This window comes from Rosa chinensis, chromosome 6, assembly GCF_002994745.2.
Source record: "Rosa chinensis cultivar Old Blush chromosome 6, RchiOBHm-V2, whole genome shotgun sequence".
Taxonomy (NCBI): Eukaryota; Viridiplantae; Streptophyta; class Magnoliopsida; order Rosales; family Rosaceae; genus Rosa; species Rosa chinensis.
In genome coordinates, this window is record NC_037093.1 from 64,669,692 (window position 1) to 64,684,233 (window position 14,542).

The 14,542-nt window shown below is 38.7% G+C and overlaps 3 protein-coding genes across 3 annotated transcripts; 2 read left to right on the forward strand and 1 right to left on the reverse strand.

Annotated features, from left to right (window-relative positions):
• Window positions 1–291: 291 nt before the first annotated feature.
• LOC112172021 (la protein 1) lies at window positions 292–3,093 on the forward strand. Its single transcript, XM_024309177.1, has 9 exons — window positions 292–450; window positions 562–790; window positions 920–1,062; window positions 1,237–1,385; window positions 1,607–1,708; window positions 1,796–2,126; window positions 2,372–2,519; window positions 2,636–2,717; window positions 2,803–3,093. Exons 1-9 carry the CDS (start codon window positions 406–408, stop codon window positions 2,891–2,893), a joined length of 1,320 nt encoding a protein of 439 aa, XP_024164945.1. The 5' UTR covers window positions 292–405; the 3' UTR covers window positions 2,894–3,093.
• A 1,099-nt stretch (window positions 3,094–4,192) lies between these two features.
• Window positions 4,193–10,396, forward strand: LOC112169272 (transcription factor MYB3R-1). The gene is made up of 12 exons (XM_024306287.2): window positions 4,193–4,499; window positions 5,095–5,275; window positions 5,571–5,625; window positions 5,867–5,924; window positions 6,123–6,217; window positions 6,367–6,470; window positions 6,625–6,753; window positions 6,940–8,767; window positions 8,915–9,213; window positions 9,453–9,603; window positions 9,686–9,922; window positions 10,113–10,396. The coding sequence occupies exons 2-12, from the start codon at window positions 5,199–5,201 to the stop codon at window positions 10,236–10,238; spliced, it is 3,159 nt and encodes a 1,052-aa protein (XP_024162055.1). The 5' UTR covers window positions 4,193–4,499; window positions 5,095–5,198; the 3' UTR covers window positions 10,239–10,396.
• A 333-nt stretch (window positions 10,397–10,729) lies between these two features.
• LOC112169273 (aspartate aminotransferase, cytoplasmic) lies at window positions 10,730–14,224 on the reverse strand. The gene is made up of 12 exons (XM_024306288.2): window positions 13,962–14,224; window positions 13,557–13,628; window positions 13,295–13,356; window positions 13,079–13,162; window positions 12,890–12,989; window positions 12,687–12,807; window positions 12,351–12,514; window positions 12,121–12,258; window positions 11,792–11,913; window positions 11,586–11,680; window positions 11,230–11,350; window positions 10,730–11,062 (listed from the first exon to the last, which is right to left on the reverse strand). The coding sequence occupies exons 1-12, from the start codon at window positions 14,187–14,189 to the stop codon at window positions 10,978–10,980; spliced, it is 1,392 nt and encodes a 463-aa protein (XP_024162056.1). The 5' UTR covers window positions 14,190–14,224; the 3' UTR covers window positions 10,730–10,977.
• Window positions 14,225–14,542: the final 318 nt, after the last annotated feature.

Below are 14,542 nucleotides of genomic sequence, written 5' to 3' on the forward strand. Positions count from 1 at the left end.
TACGAAGAGTCATGAATACTGTACCATGTGCAGTAAATACATAACGTACTAAAAAAAACAGTGACTATTTGGTATTTACTCTTTTGGTCATAAGAAAATTAAATACGGAGATGCACGGTAAATTCCAGTCACGTGGATCGGGAAGCAAATCTAAGTTAATTGCAGAGTATCTTTGCGAACGTACTTGACCTGTGGGTCCCAGAAAAATCTCCGAGCAAAAGCAGGACGTGACGAACCGTACGGGTTTACGTTAACCCGGCCCAATTGGGCGGCTCGGTCATTAAAATTTACTATTTAAAGCAAAAAACCAATTAAAGCCCAAACCTCAAAATATCGTCCTCCTCTTCCTCCTAAAACCCTAGAAGCTCGAAACTCTGCTCTCACAGTCCTCGCGCCCCAACAACAATGGCTTCCCTCAGCGAAGAAACCGCGAAGAAAGTTCTTCGACAGGTTCGAAATTCGAATTCAAACTCAAATTCGTTTAGATTTTTGATCGATTCGGTTCTCGGCTTTGTTTGTTCGAATTTTGAGCGAGCTATAAAACTGTGAAATTATTTGCAGGTTGAGTTCTACTTCAGCGATAGCAATCTTCCTAGAGACGATTTTCTGAAGAAGTCGATAAGCGAAAGCGAGGATGGGATGATTAGCTTGGCTTTGATATGCTCGTTTAGTCGGATGAGAGGTCATCTCAGTTTGGGGGATTTGAAGGCCGACGCTATCCCTGAAGATAGCGTTAAAGCTGTTGCTGAAACTCTTAGAAAATCTACCACTCTCAAGATTTCCGAAGACGGTGAGTTTGTTTTTCGTGGCCTTCTTACCGATTTGTTCATCAATCAAATGCAAGTGAAAGGGAATATCTTAAGAAAGAAGTAGATTGTGGTTGAAATTACTGACTGTTTTGGTAAATTATTTGTTTCAGGGCAAAAGGTTGGTAGGGCTACAGAAATCTTGAAGCCCGAGGAGGTTATTGAGCAAGTAGACATTAGAACAGTAGCTGCTGCACCGCTTGAGTTTGATGTGAAGCTCGAGGATGTTGAAACCTTTTTCGGACAATTTGGCAAGGTAGTGTGTTGCTTTTCATCTTTGCGCTACATGCTTTGTTCTGTAGTGATTGTGATTTCCTTTACTGTGAGTCTGATTTGTGTAGTAGATTGAGCTACCAAGTCCTATTGTGGTTGATATATGTGTTATCGATTGGAGGTTGTAAGTTTAGTAGTTGCCGTCAAATTGTTTCAGGTTAACAGCGTGAGGCTGCCTCGTCATGTTGCAGATAAAAAGTTGTTCTGTGGGACTGCTTTGGTTGAGTTTTCAACAGAGGAAGACGCCAATAAGATTCTGAAGGAAACTCTGAACTATGGAGGTGTTCAGCTAGAACTAAAACCAAAGTAAGTTTCCTGTATACCACACAGCTTGCAGAAGCTTTTTATTTTCGCATTTATGAAACTTTCTTAGTGCGGTTAAGGCAGAACTAAAAACAAGACGCATAGTATCGATTTGGCCTTATTCTTAAGAGAATATTTTTGGCATTAAATGGGTCTGAAATAATCGATTGTTATGATTCTTGTGTGTTGGATATATGTGATTTCTAATGACTTTTCTGATACAGGAAGGAATTTGACACTGAAAGAGCAAAAGAGACGGAGGAATATGAGAAGACTCGACCCCTCACAAATTCAAATCGCAAGAATAATGCAAAACCAGAGGCAGAGTAAGTAGATAATCCTATCTCATTTCTGTTTTCTTCTTTCCCCTCTAGGGGTTTTAAAATGCTGAGCTTCACTCTGGATCATTGCAGCTACCCTAAAGGCTTGATTGTTGCGTTTAAGCTAAAGAGCTCATCAGATAAAGATTCTGCTGAGCATAACGGTACTCCTGAAGATACAAAAAAGGTGGCTGGAGATGTTAACACGGAGGATGCTGAGAAGGACAATAAGGAAAATGTTGATGAGAAAAATAGTTTGGATGGTGAAGAAAAGAAAACTGAAGATGGGGAAAAGCCTTCTGAAGAAGGAAAGGGTGGAGAGAAGGAAGAAAGACTTAATGCTGTAGAAACTTACAAAGATAACATGGACGTTGTTATGCGTGAGGATTTGAAGACCCTCTTTGGGAAGTTTGGCACCGTAAAGGTATCACAACAATATTTTCTTGCATTTTAGATGAGATTTTTTCTGTGTGCCTTGTTTCACAGTAGTTACTGATAAGAACTCATGGTTAGCTTTTGCGCATTGTTAGTACTACCGGTCCTCTTATTTTTGCATGTTTGTTGTAGTACACTTAAATGAAATTAGTATACGAGTGCAGGATTGGGTGTCTTGTTGGTTTGTGTTGTAATTTGTTCTGACCTTTTTACCCTTGTTTCTGTCATGTGAAGTACATTGACTTCAAGATTGGAGAAGAATCGGGATTCGTTCGGTTTGAAGAACCTGAAGCAGCTCACAAAGCACGTGCCGCTGCAGTCCTTACCGAGCTAGGAGGTCTCGTTGTGAAAAATTTCATTGCTACTCTGGAACCTGTTAGTGGTAAGGAAGCAGCAATCTCCATCTGTCTTTCTATGTGTAGAGGTCATCTGTAAATATTGCATGACCAGTAGTTTTTCTCTTATTAATGAATGTTGTATGGCCTGTTATGCTTTCAGGCGAGGCCGAGAAAGAGTACTGGAAGAATTTTCGCGGCAGTCAAGAAAAATTCCGCGAAAGCAAGGGCGGCCATCGTGGAAGGTTTGTATTATTGTATATTGTACTGATTGTCTAACCTTTTTTTTTGTGTTCTGCGCTGACGACCATATCATTTTTATGTTTACAGGGGAGGCAAACACCATAGGGGTGGTTACAAACATGGCCGTTCAAGGGATGATAATAATGGAGGTCGCCCAAACAAACACCGGAAGTTTTGAGCTCAGGAATCTCAAACCTGTTTCAGGGATCAATTTTGTGCAATACCTGATTCTAGGCGAATCAGCTTTTTGATCGCCTGGTGTTTCTTAGCTATAAGTTGCATTTTTTTGATAATCTGTGAACAATAATATCTTCCCATTCCCTGTCGGTGTAACTTGAACAAATAATCTAAATCAAGCTTTTTGCCTTTTCCTCCTAATTTTTCATGATTTTGCAAAATATATTTATGCATTCAAATTTTAAGCAAAATTTTTCCAAGTTGGGTCATAAATTTGTAAAATATGAATGTTTTTAACTTTTATCTTGAAATTGAGGCGATGAGAGGCGTACAATATATAGTAATCCATCCATAATAGGTCCGTCATTATCAAATTGCAATCTAAGATCCTAGAAAATTAAAAATCTTAAGTAAACTGCGTGATGCTGCATTTTTTTTTTCCCTCAAATTTTGTTGGTAATATAGTTATAATTATAAAATAGAAAATGTTAAAGCTAATAAACGTTAATTGAACGTGATATGAAAATATATTACAAATGGTGTTTGAATCTGAGTTGTATATCTTTAAAAATGGAATTTTTGAGCAAAAGTTGGTATTTTAACCAAGCTCGTATATCTACTATTTTTTTAAAGATTGTGAATCTACATAAATTCTTCAAAAGTTTCTTCAGTTGGATCATATGTTAACTGTTTAACGCTTCATCTGTGTTGATGAGAAGTTCATTAGTTTCTACATGTAGTGGCAGAGTTGTAAAAAAAATTTAAATGAGGGCAAAATCGTCTTTTCACCCATAAATAAACAGTATGAACAGTGATAAACAGTTAACTCATTTTTTATTTATGTATAATATGTTTTAAACAGCTATATAAATCAAGAAAATGAAGAATCCAAGTAATGTGACACTACTAGAGGTTGAACCGAATCAATGTATCTTAAAACTCTTAATAATATGTATTCTGTAAAAACATCATCCCATTTTGGCATGTGTTAGTAAAATCTATGAAATGCACATAAAATCCAACATTTCTGTCTTTCATTTCTCATTCAAATACTCCTGCCTCCCTCTAATTAATTCATTTCTATTTTTATTATGGACTGATCCCTCTATTTAATTTAGAAATATCACCCAACAAATACACTTAAATACGACTGACCCATCTAAACAAAAAGGGGGGTCAACGGATCCAGTGCTACAGTTCAGAATTTCAAATTCCTAATAATTGCCCCTTCAAAAAAAAAAAAATAGAAGAAAAAGGAAATTGTCCGTTGAACATTTAAAAAAATGGACGGTAAAGTAGGTCGAGGACGAACTAGCTGTCAAAATCTCCACCGTCCACAGAGTCGAACCTGCTCGACCTTTAACCCTCGAGGAGGTTTGAAACTCCGAGGTCCAAAGTCCGCCCCTTTATTTTTGAATAGAGAGAGAGAGAGAGCTCCGGACCGTTTCACTCTCCACTCTAAAACCACTGTTTGTGTGTACAGATCTCTCTCTCTCTCTCTCTCTCTGATTTTTGATTCGGATCTTCAAATGCGCACCGTTTTGATCGAATAGCCGACTCTCTCTAATCCTTGATGCTCTCAACTTCGCTCCTCGCAGCTCAGTTCGGTCAGTGATTTAGGGTTTTCAATTTGAATTTTTTTTTTTTGAATTTGATCTCAACATTTCTTCAATTCAATCAATAAGGGAAGCTTTCGTGGTGTTCGAGCTTAGTTTCTGAAAGTTTGATTTCTCAAATTTGAATTTGTTCGGTTCTGGATGAAATTTTCATATGTATATTTGGTCGATTTGGTTTTGTATTTGAGTTTGATTTGATTTGAATCTTTTCGTTTGAACTTACTGAATAGCATTTTCAAGTTTGAATTTTGATCACCTACTTGATGGGCCCATGGTTCGTTGTGAATTGATGAATTTGGTTTTTGAGATGTGTTTTAGTATATTTGTGATGCTTGAGTTTTTAGGGTGCTTAGAGTTCTTTGTGATCTATGTTAAAGAATGGTGAGTAGGGCTTGTGGTATATGGTTAACTGAGCATAACTTTCTCTAATGTTGTAACTTTGATTTGATTTCCAACTCAATTTTTCGATTCTTGACTTCAAGTTATCTGATCTCTTCCAATTACTATTACTGTTAGTATTGTTATTCTTCTTGTTCAGATTATGCAATGTCTCTAAAGTTCTGCCATTCATGATGCTTTCTTTCAGCCTGTGGAGTTGATGTCCGACTAGAATGATTTGGAGTAGAACTAATGGAGAAAGTCTTCGATTAGGGATTGGGGTATGTAGCTTGAACTGCCTGTTGTTAAACTATGGACGGTGACAGAACAAATTCTACTCCAGAAGGGTCGGGTGGTGACAGTATTCAGAGAGCTCGAGCTCTCCATGGGTAATTCGACTCAACAATATTCAGTCTTGGTTTTCAGTGTCAGCTTAAATTGTTCACCTTCATGTGGAAATCTATATGTAGATGCAGGAGTTGAAAATTATTTACTTTATGTTTATTCTTGTCAACTTATTCGATCAGCTTCCTCTAGTGAAAAAGGATAAATTACTTAAGCTCTGTAGACCTGAAACTCTAAACATTATTGAAATATTTTCTTGGAGGTCTTATATATTGAAATTTGTATCAATGCAAAAAATCAGTTTTAGTCATTATCTAATGTTATTGAACATTTCTGTAGGAGGTCTAGTGGGCCTACGAGGCGTTCTACAAAAGGACAATGGACGCCTGAAGAGGTAAATTTGTTTTTGAAAAGAAAATCACAGAGACCTATATGCTTGTAGTATTACTTGGTTGTACATAGTACCCCATGCTAAGACAACCTGATGTACCTTGCCTTTGTAGTACCTTTAGTAAGAAGATGGATTTCTTTCTTTAGCTGCTTTGTTTTGGTTGAGAATTTCAGTTTATATATAGATGCTCTTTTTCTTTATTCATTTTTCATGTAGTGCATATGACCAATTTCTTATGTATCAGGATGAAATCTTGCGTAGGGCAGTTCAGAGTTTTAAAGGAAAGAATTGGAAGAAAATAGGTATCAGAATGTCATCCGACTAATTTCTTCACTGCACTTTTCCCTGTTCTCTCTTTCTCTCTCTATAGCTCCCTCCTTCCTTCTCTCTATTTAACATGACCAAACATTCTGATCCTAATTAGTGCTACTCTCTATTTTGCTATGCCCTGTACTTTGGACATTGTTTAATTGTCAATCTTGCATTCTTGCTGTTTGTAGCGGAGTGTTTCAAGGATCGGACTGATGTGCAATGCCTGCATAGGTGGCAGAAAGTTTTGAATCCTGAATTGGTCAAGGGTCCATGGTCTAAAGAGGTTGGTGATCCACACTAGTTGCATCTTCTTTCTGTGTGTCAATTTCCTCTTTGCGTTTCTGTTGTTGGAATTATTTGTGTTGAATCAAATGAATATTTATCTTTTTATATTTGGTTGTTTCCTTACTAATTGTTTGTGCAAAATGTTAGGAGGACGAAATTATTGTTGAATTGGTCAAAAAGTATGGCCCAAAAAAGTGGTCCACTATTGCACAGCATTTACCTGGACGTATTGGTAAGCAATGCAGGGAAAGGTATGATTATAGATTCTCTTATGGATAATATCATTTAATAAAATCTTCTGTCTTTAAAGACAACCAGGATTAGATGCTTCAAGTTAACCTTAGTGGAGTAGCTATTGTAATGATTACTCTTTGATTAGTTATAGTAATTCTTTGTTTACCTTAGGTGGCATAATCATCTTAATCCTGGAATAAACAAAGAAGCATGGACGCAGGATGAGGAGTTGGCTCTGATTCGTGCTCATCAAATTTATGGGAACAAATGGGCAGAGCTAACAAAATTCTTGCCTGGAAGGTATGCCCTGTCATCATTTGAAGAAGCAAAGAGTCAGATACTCTACATAAGTTAGAATAATTTAATGTCTCCTTTTCTAGGATTGGAGTGTACTTTCTTACTTAACTAGTGTATGAGAACAGGATGTTCTTCTATCATGCTGCAATGACAACAGCTCTAATATATTAATGTTTGCATGGTAAACAGGACAGACAACGCTATAAAAAATCATTGGAACAGTTCTGTGAAAAAGAAGTTGGATTCTTACTTGAAGTCGGGATTACTACCAGACTTAGAAGGAACGCCTCATGTTGGACACCAAAACCAACCCATAATCTCATCTTGTTCAAGAGTTCAGAACAGTGGAGATGATAGTGCTCCCAGAGGTGCTGAAGGAGAAGAAATATCAGAATGCAGTCAAGATTCAAATGTTGCTGGTTGCTTTCAGTCTGGAACTGCAATGGTCAATGTGGTATTACATACTAGAGATCGATCGCATATACGTGAAGTATCCCGGTTAGGAAATGACCCAAGCTCCAGTCCAGCGTCCTGTTCAGAACCATATTACCCGTCTATGGGGGATGCCACTTTTTCCATCCCAGAAATACCTCCTGAAATTGTTAGCTCTTCCAAATTTATAGAGCAGAGTTTCTCACATGATGCTGGAGAGTCAATGAGTGGGGATTTCCAGTTTAATATGCAGGAGTTAACTAATATTTCTTCACTAGAATCAGAGCAGGAGGCATCCGGGATGCATACCCATTGTATGAGTTCTAATGAGATCCATGATGTGGTCAACTTTCCATTTCAGACTGCTGGTGCATTTCCTGCTTCTACTTCCATGGGGAATATGGCGGATGGTTCAGTTAAATCAGAGCGGATGTTGATATCTGATGATGAATGCTGCAGGGCTTTGTTTTCTGAGGCAATAAATCAGGGATATTTCTCTAGAGATTTTACAAATGGGTTAAACATGGTTGATTTGATTGCATGCACAGATTCATTACTTTTACAATCGTCGTCAAACCTCCAGATGTCTGAAACCGGTAGATCTTCTCAACTTTATTGTCCTTTGAACTCAGATGTAGTTGGAACTTCATGCTCTCAACCAGTTTCTGCTCATAATGGTCCACTGATATTTGCTGGAGAGGCTAATAATTTATTCAGAGTTCAAGAACAGGAGTATGTCACAAATTCAGAGGATGGATTTGTCTACACTAATGACACTGCCAGATCTCCCAGTAATGTTGTTGGAAATGAGACTAGAATGCAAGAGCAATCTGATCTGGTTGAGGATCCTTCAAATTTAGTCCCTGTAAATACATTTGATTCGGGATTGGACACGCAAACTTCTCCTTCTCTGGATGTGAGATCAGATGTGCACACAGAACAGCAGGATGACGGAGCTCTATGTTATGAGCCTCCTCGTTTTCCGAGTTTGGATATTCCATTTTTAAGTTGTGATCTTGTACAATCAGGAAATGACATGCAACAAGAATATAGTCCCCTTGGAATTCGTCAGCTGATGATGTCCTCTATGAATTGCCTTACTCCATTTAGGTTATGGGATTCACCATCTCGCGATGGTAGCCCTGATGCTGTGCTGAAAAGTGCTGCTAAAACATTTACAGGCACACCATCCATTTTGAAGAAACGGCACCGTGACCTGTTGTCTCCATTGTCGCCATTGTCGGATAGAAGGATTGATAAAAAGCTTGGGACTGACGTGACCTCCAGTTTGGCCAGAGATTTTTCACGTTTAGAGGTAATGTTTGAAGACAGTGAGACACAGGAGGCCCCATTGCATTATCCATCTTCAAATCAGCAGAGGACCTCTGATGCGCATGAAGAAGACAAAGAGAATATGGACACCTGTGAAACCAGAATAGAAGAAGGGACTGGTACTGTTGCAATATCAGCTGATGAAATAGCACAGAAACACTTTGATGACGGTGAATCCCAGGAAAAGATGAAGCAAGGAAATGCTGATGTTGATGCTAAGACTAAGGCTGATGCTGTCCCCTCTTCTCACGATGTGAGTTTCTTCTCATGTATTGCCGTTTTGAATCAGGAAATCCCTGAATTTATTGCCAGTGATTGTTTCCAGAATAAGCATGTTAGTAGCCAGTCACTTTATATAGGCGAATTTTATTTTTCATTTGGTGGCTCTTTTCTTTTCCAGGCGCAACAATCTTCTGGAGTTCTTGCTGAACATAACACAAATGATCTGCTATTGTATTCTCCTGATCAAGCTGGTTGTAAAGCTGAAAAAGCCTTGAGCTTGAGTGCTGGAACTCCAAAAGTACAGCATAGTAAATCTTTTTCTGCCAAACAATGTTCCTCTGTTATTACTCCAACTATAACAGTGAAGAAGCGAGAAAGTTATTTGGTTACACAGACTTGTATACAATCTGATTTGTTGTCAGCTCCCCTGGAGACAACTAGTGATAATGCTGGGAATGGTGCTAGTACTGAGACCATGTAAGAGTCAATGTTTGTCTGTGGGAATGGCTGTGGGAATGGCTTTATCTGTTTATTCCTTTGGGCATTTCATAAGGAATAGTAAATTCTCCTATTGAGATTTGCATTTATTAATAACCTGCAGTGATGCTTCTGATTCTGTTATATGGCATGTCTAAAAATTGAAGTCAGTATTTATTCTTGTAGTGCTAGAATACTATCAATATCTGACAGGTTGCTTTGATGCTGTGTGTCTCTAGATTCGGTGTTACACCACTTAAAAGAAGTATTGATTCCCCTTCAGCATGGAAATCCCCTTCAGCTTGGAAATCTCCTTCAGCATGGAAATCCCCCTGGTTTATCAACTCCTTTCTTCCTGGTCCAAGGGTTGATACAGAAATAACAATTGAGGTATCACAAATTCCGGCAGACAATTATTTCCTTACTCAATGTGATAGGTGTATTTTTATAAATACGTGAGGTTTCTCTGCAGGATATAGGATTTTTCATGAGCCCAGGAGATAGAAGTTATGATGCCATAGGGTTGATGAAACAGATAAGCGAGCATACTGCTTCTGCATACGCCAATGCCCAGGAAGTTTTGGGAAATGAAACTCCTGAGTCATTGTTGAAGGAAAGACGGAAAGACCATGGCATTGTGGACTCGGATAAGAATCTCGCACCACCAAATCAGCTGGGGAGTAGTTCCCCTTCCGCGCCAAATGTTGTGGTATGATTATTACACACAATTCTCTCAGAGTTCTTCAAATGTTAGTTAATTTTTAGTGATTATTGAGCATTTTATTCTAGGCCTACTGCTTTAGGTAAATCTTTATGCTCGCAAAATGAGTCAAGAAAGCCTACTGCACTTGTTTTGTATCAATGCTGCAAAGTGTGCTAATCTTTATGGGAATCTTCAGGTGGAGCGTCGCACCCTTGACTTTAGCGAGTGTGAAACACCTGGGAAGGGAAAAGAAAGCGGAAAATTCTTGAATACTAAAAGCTTCTCAAGTCCATCTAGCTATTTGTTGAAGGGATGCAGATAATTTGTTCTCACAAAGCAAAGGTTGTAGCCATTAAGTTGTTGTTCTAGTTCTTGTTTCCATATATATTGTATGTAAGTTTTGTTTTTTTTTTTATTATTCATACAGTTGCCGAACCCAATTAATTAATTTACTGAAAGAAATTTGTTCATGCACTAATATTTGTTCTCATGTTTCTTCACTAGCAGAGCTCATATCTCGTTTAGTTTGCAATTGCTTATATCCCATTATAAGGGTATAAGCATGTGCTTGAGAACACCAGACTAATGTAATGTTAAATTGCTTGAAAGAAAATCGAGGATAGTACCAGTTTTGTTAATTTGTAATTTGTGGAAGAGAACACCAGATCTAGATATGCAGTTGGAATTTGGCCCTAAAGAACATGAGTTTTAACAGAATGGCCTTTACTGACGCTAGTTACGTAGCCTTTGTGTGGATTTCGTCCCAGTTTATTTGAGCGGAAGCTGTTCTGACTGCTATGTTTTTTGAACCGATTTATTTGAACAAAGAAAATCTTAACTTGTACCATTGAAGTTTAAAACAAAACTCATAAACCTGAGCAGAGCAAAAACCCTATGGTCTGCTGCATCTCTACATGCTTATAAATTCTCTACCATGTCCCTCACTTCGCTCCCACCAATTTTTAAACCTCATTTGATGAGGTAACAATTATTACATCAAAACAGTAGAAAGGGTCTTATATTAAGTTGGGGTACAAGAAAATGTTGCCTTCAATATGTTATTAAGCAAGACGAGTAACAGCTGCATGTATTGCTTCAGTAAGATGAGGGACCGTCCTGGAACTCAGACCAGCCATGCTAATCCTCCTGCAAATTAATGTGAAATACAAAATAATTCAGTAACATTCTCACTTGTGGAATCTTTTCCATTTATAATTCAGTTCTGATTAGTTTTCAGGTTTAGGGTTTGGAACAAGGGGACAGCGGTTTCACTCAGAATAAAACTAATCAGACCAAAGGGAAAGGCTGCTTACCCATCAGATGTCATGTAAATATGGTACTCTTTAGTCATAAAAGCAACTTGCTCCGGGTTCAATCCTGTGAAAGTAAACATTCCAATCTGCTTGATTATGTGACTCCAGTCACCAGGAGTGCCTGCACAATAGAAAAGCGAATAAGGTCAAATAACAATGCACCACTTCCCAGGATATTGAGAACATTCCATTAGCATTCAAAAATACTGTAGGTCGTTTTCTCCTATTATTTTTCCATGTACCATATCAATTAAACTTTTGTATTTCCAATACTGACTATAGGAATCTTTACATTGCTAATTCAACTACCCATGAAGCAAATACATTCATTCATATAAACGGTAAGATATACTCACCCTTGGCACGCAAGGAGTCAAACAGTTGATGTCGCATGCTGATAATTCGGTCAGCCATTGCCTTCAATTCAATTGTCCATTCATTGAACAGGTCCCTAAAAAAATACAAGTGATATGGTGACTATTATTCAACTAGATAAGGCGAGTGGGGTAGGGAAGATAAATTGATGATTAATGTTTGAGTAGAATCAAAAGTTGAAGATTACCTATCCTTGAGAATGGTAGCTACAATAGATGCACCATGAATAGGCGGGTTTGAATACATGGGCCTGATCACAAGCTTCAGCTGACTCTCAACCTTGGTTGCAACCTCAGAAGTCTTCAAAACCTATAAGTTTAAGTGCAACAGCCAATCAGCAGAGAGTAGATATATACCGGCAGTATTTCAGAAGAGAACAACATGCACACTTGACATTCACTTCATTTTGTAGCCATCTCTCAACTCTGATACTAATAAGACTTCCATTTTTTTTTTCCTTTTTCAATGTGGTAACATAACATAAGCTCAAAGGGAAAGTTAATGAACAAGTCTTACAATGCTTAGGGCACCAACACGTTCCCCATACAGACCCATGTTTTTTGCATAACTTTGAGCTACCAGCAACTCCCCACCATCAGCAGCAAACCTACGAACAGACTGTGCATCCGCGTCCAAACTCCCACTAGCAAAACCCTACAGAGGTGTACAAAGTGTGATGAGAAAGCAAGAAACAAAGAGAGAAAAAATAAACTATAGCGGGAATTGGAACTTTATACACAACATACCTGATAAGCACTGTCAAAGAATGGTAATAAAGCTCTTGATCTCATAAGCTGTCTGATCTGCTCCCACTGCTCAAGGGTTGGATCAACACCAGTGGGGTTATGAGCACATGCATGAAGAAGTACAACTGCTCCAGCTGGGGCAGAACCAAGGTCTTCTAAGAGGCCTGTTAACCACAGCAAAGAAATATCAGAACACGACGAAGACTAGAATTACAGTAAGGCCTGCAGTCAGTTACCCAATGAGGGAAGAATCATGAACACTACAACATACAGGGGTGAAACGAATTCCACTGTGATACAGAAAATACAAAACAATTAACTAGTCTTTTTCTCAACCTTGGAAATTGAGGCCACGTGTTGCTGGATCATAGTACCGGTAATTTTTCACAGATAACCCCGCCAGAGTGAAAACTTTGGTGTGGTTCCCCCATGTTGGTGTGGGTATATATATGGTGCGCTGTAAAATGGATAAGGTCAAGTTCACTAAATCATAAACTTATGGAGAAAGTACGAGGTGATGCAACAATTAAACTACTTACTTCCTGGTAATGCCTTGCCAAAAATTCACCTCCAACCCTCAATGACCCCGTTCCTGACAGACATTGGACAGTGGTAACCCGGTTCTCTTGAACAGGAGGGCTGTATCAAGAGAGCGATTTATGCATGAAACCAACTAAAACAAGTGAAAAAGCGAAAATGGATGCAACAAGACATAAGTCCGTCTATACCTGTCAGCACCAAGAATCAGCCTAGCACTCAATTTATTGAACTCAGCCAGTCCAACAATAGGAAGATATTCCTTAACCCGTGACCTGGATATATCAGTAAGTTGTTTATAAGTAACTTCCAATAAGTTGTTTATAAGTAACTGTACGGGTTTAATGACAAGAATGTTACCTTCTAGTAATAACAGAGATTATTTTTATTATATTAACATAGCTTACATGTCATTAACAAGCTTTTGTTCTGCTTTTCTCACTACATTCAACACAAGTGGTTTTCCCTCCTATCATGCCACAAACAAAAGGCAATTATTAATTATTACAAAATGGAAATAACAACTGAGAAATTGCAAGTAGTCAACATCCTGTCTCTCACATCACACACACAGTCAACGCCAATCCATCAGAAAACACATACTCGTCTAACAATACAAACTACTGTGAGTAAAATCTTAACAACAGCAATCAAATTTAGCAGACTCACCTCTGTTCGATAAGCACCAACTCCCAAATTCACCTTATTAGGGCTTTGATCCTTGTTATACGCAACCGTCACCTGTTTATTTTGTCCAATCAAAACAAAACTTGTTCAAAAATCTGAAGAAAAAAAAAATCCTACACATCACAATCAAGTACTAGCTGTATCTGTAAACGAAATTCAAAGCATGAAGAAGACATGCGTATCATGATCAACAGCAAATCGAAGACGGTAAAGGATCCGATGCACGAAACAGTAAAAAGCTCTATATTCAAGTGATTCCACCGCCGACATACACCGTCGTTCGAAACAGAAATGAGAACGATTTGCTAAATCAGAACAGAAACTCCAAGAGTAACCAAAACCTCATAACCTAATTCAAAAAATTTACAGAGAGAGAGAGAGTGTTACCCCAAGTATGGGATCCTCAGGACCTTGAACGACGTGAGCGAAGACGGAATCGGCACGTGCGGCGGTCGGGGAAGCGGAGAGTGAGTCCATCGGAGACGATTCTTCAGCGGCGAGGTGACGTACGAGAGCGCTAAGCCTGCGATCACTGGCTGAAGAAATTAAAGAAGAAGAAGAAGAAGGAGAACTATGGGCGTCGCTGTTTGGCGGTGATGTGAACTGTGGGCTCATTTTAGACGGTTTTATTCGTACCCGGCTTAAAATACGCCATTTTCTGCTTTACTCGGCCCGTTTATATATGGAAAGTCGCGGTACGTGCTTACGTGTCAAGTTATGGAGGTGATGCGACCCCACTGTGCTTAACTGCGGATATTGTATACTTTTTCCTCAAGAAATAGCGTCGTTTTTGTATGTATGTATCTGCGGGTTTTTTTATTTTTTCTAGGGGAAAGGCTATCCGCCGTCGATTTATTTGGGAAGGGAGTTGCGGCCGTTGGATTTGTATTGCTTGCGAACAGACACGTGGTCGGGGTTTCTGGATGTTATCTATATTTGGAAAGGCACGTGGTTCGAGGTTGGAGTGC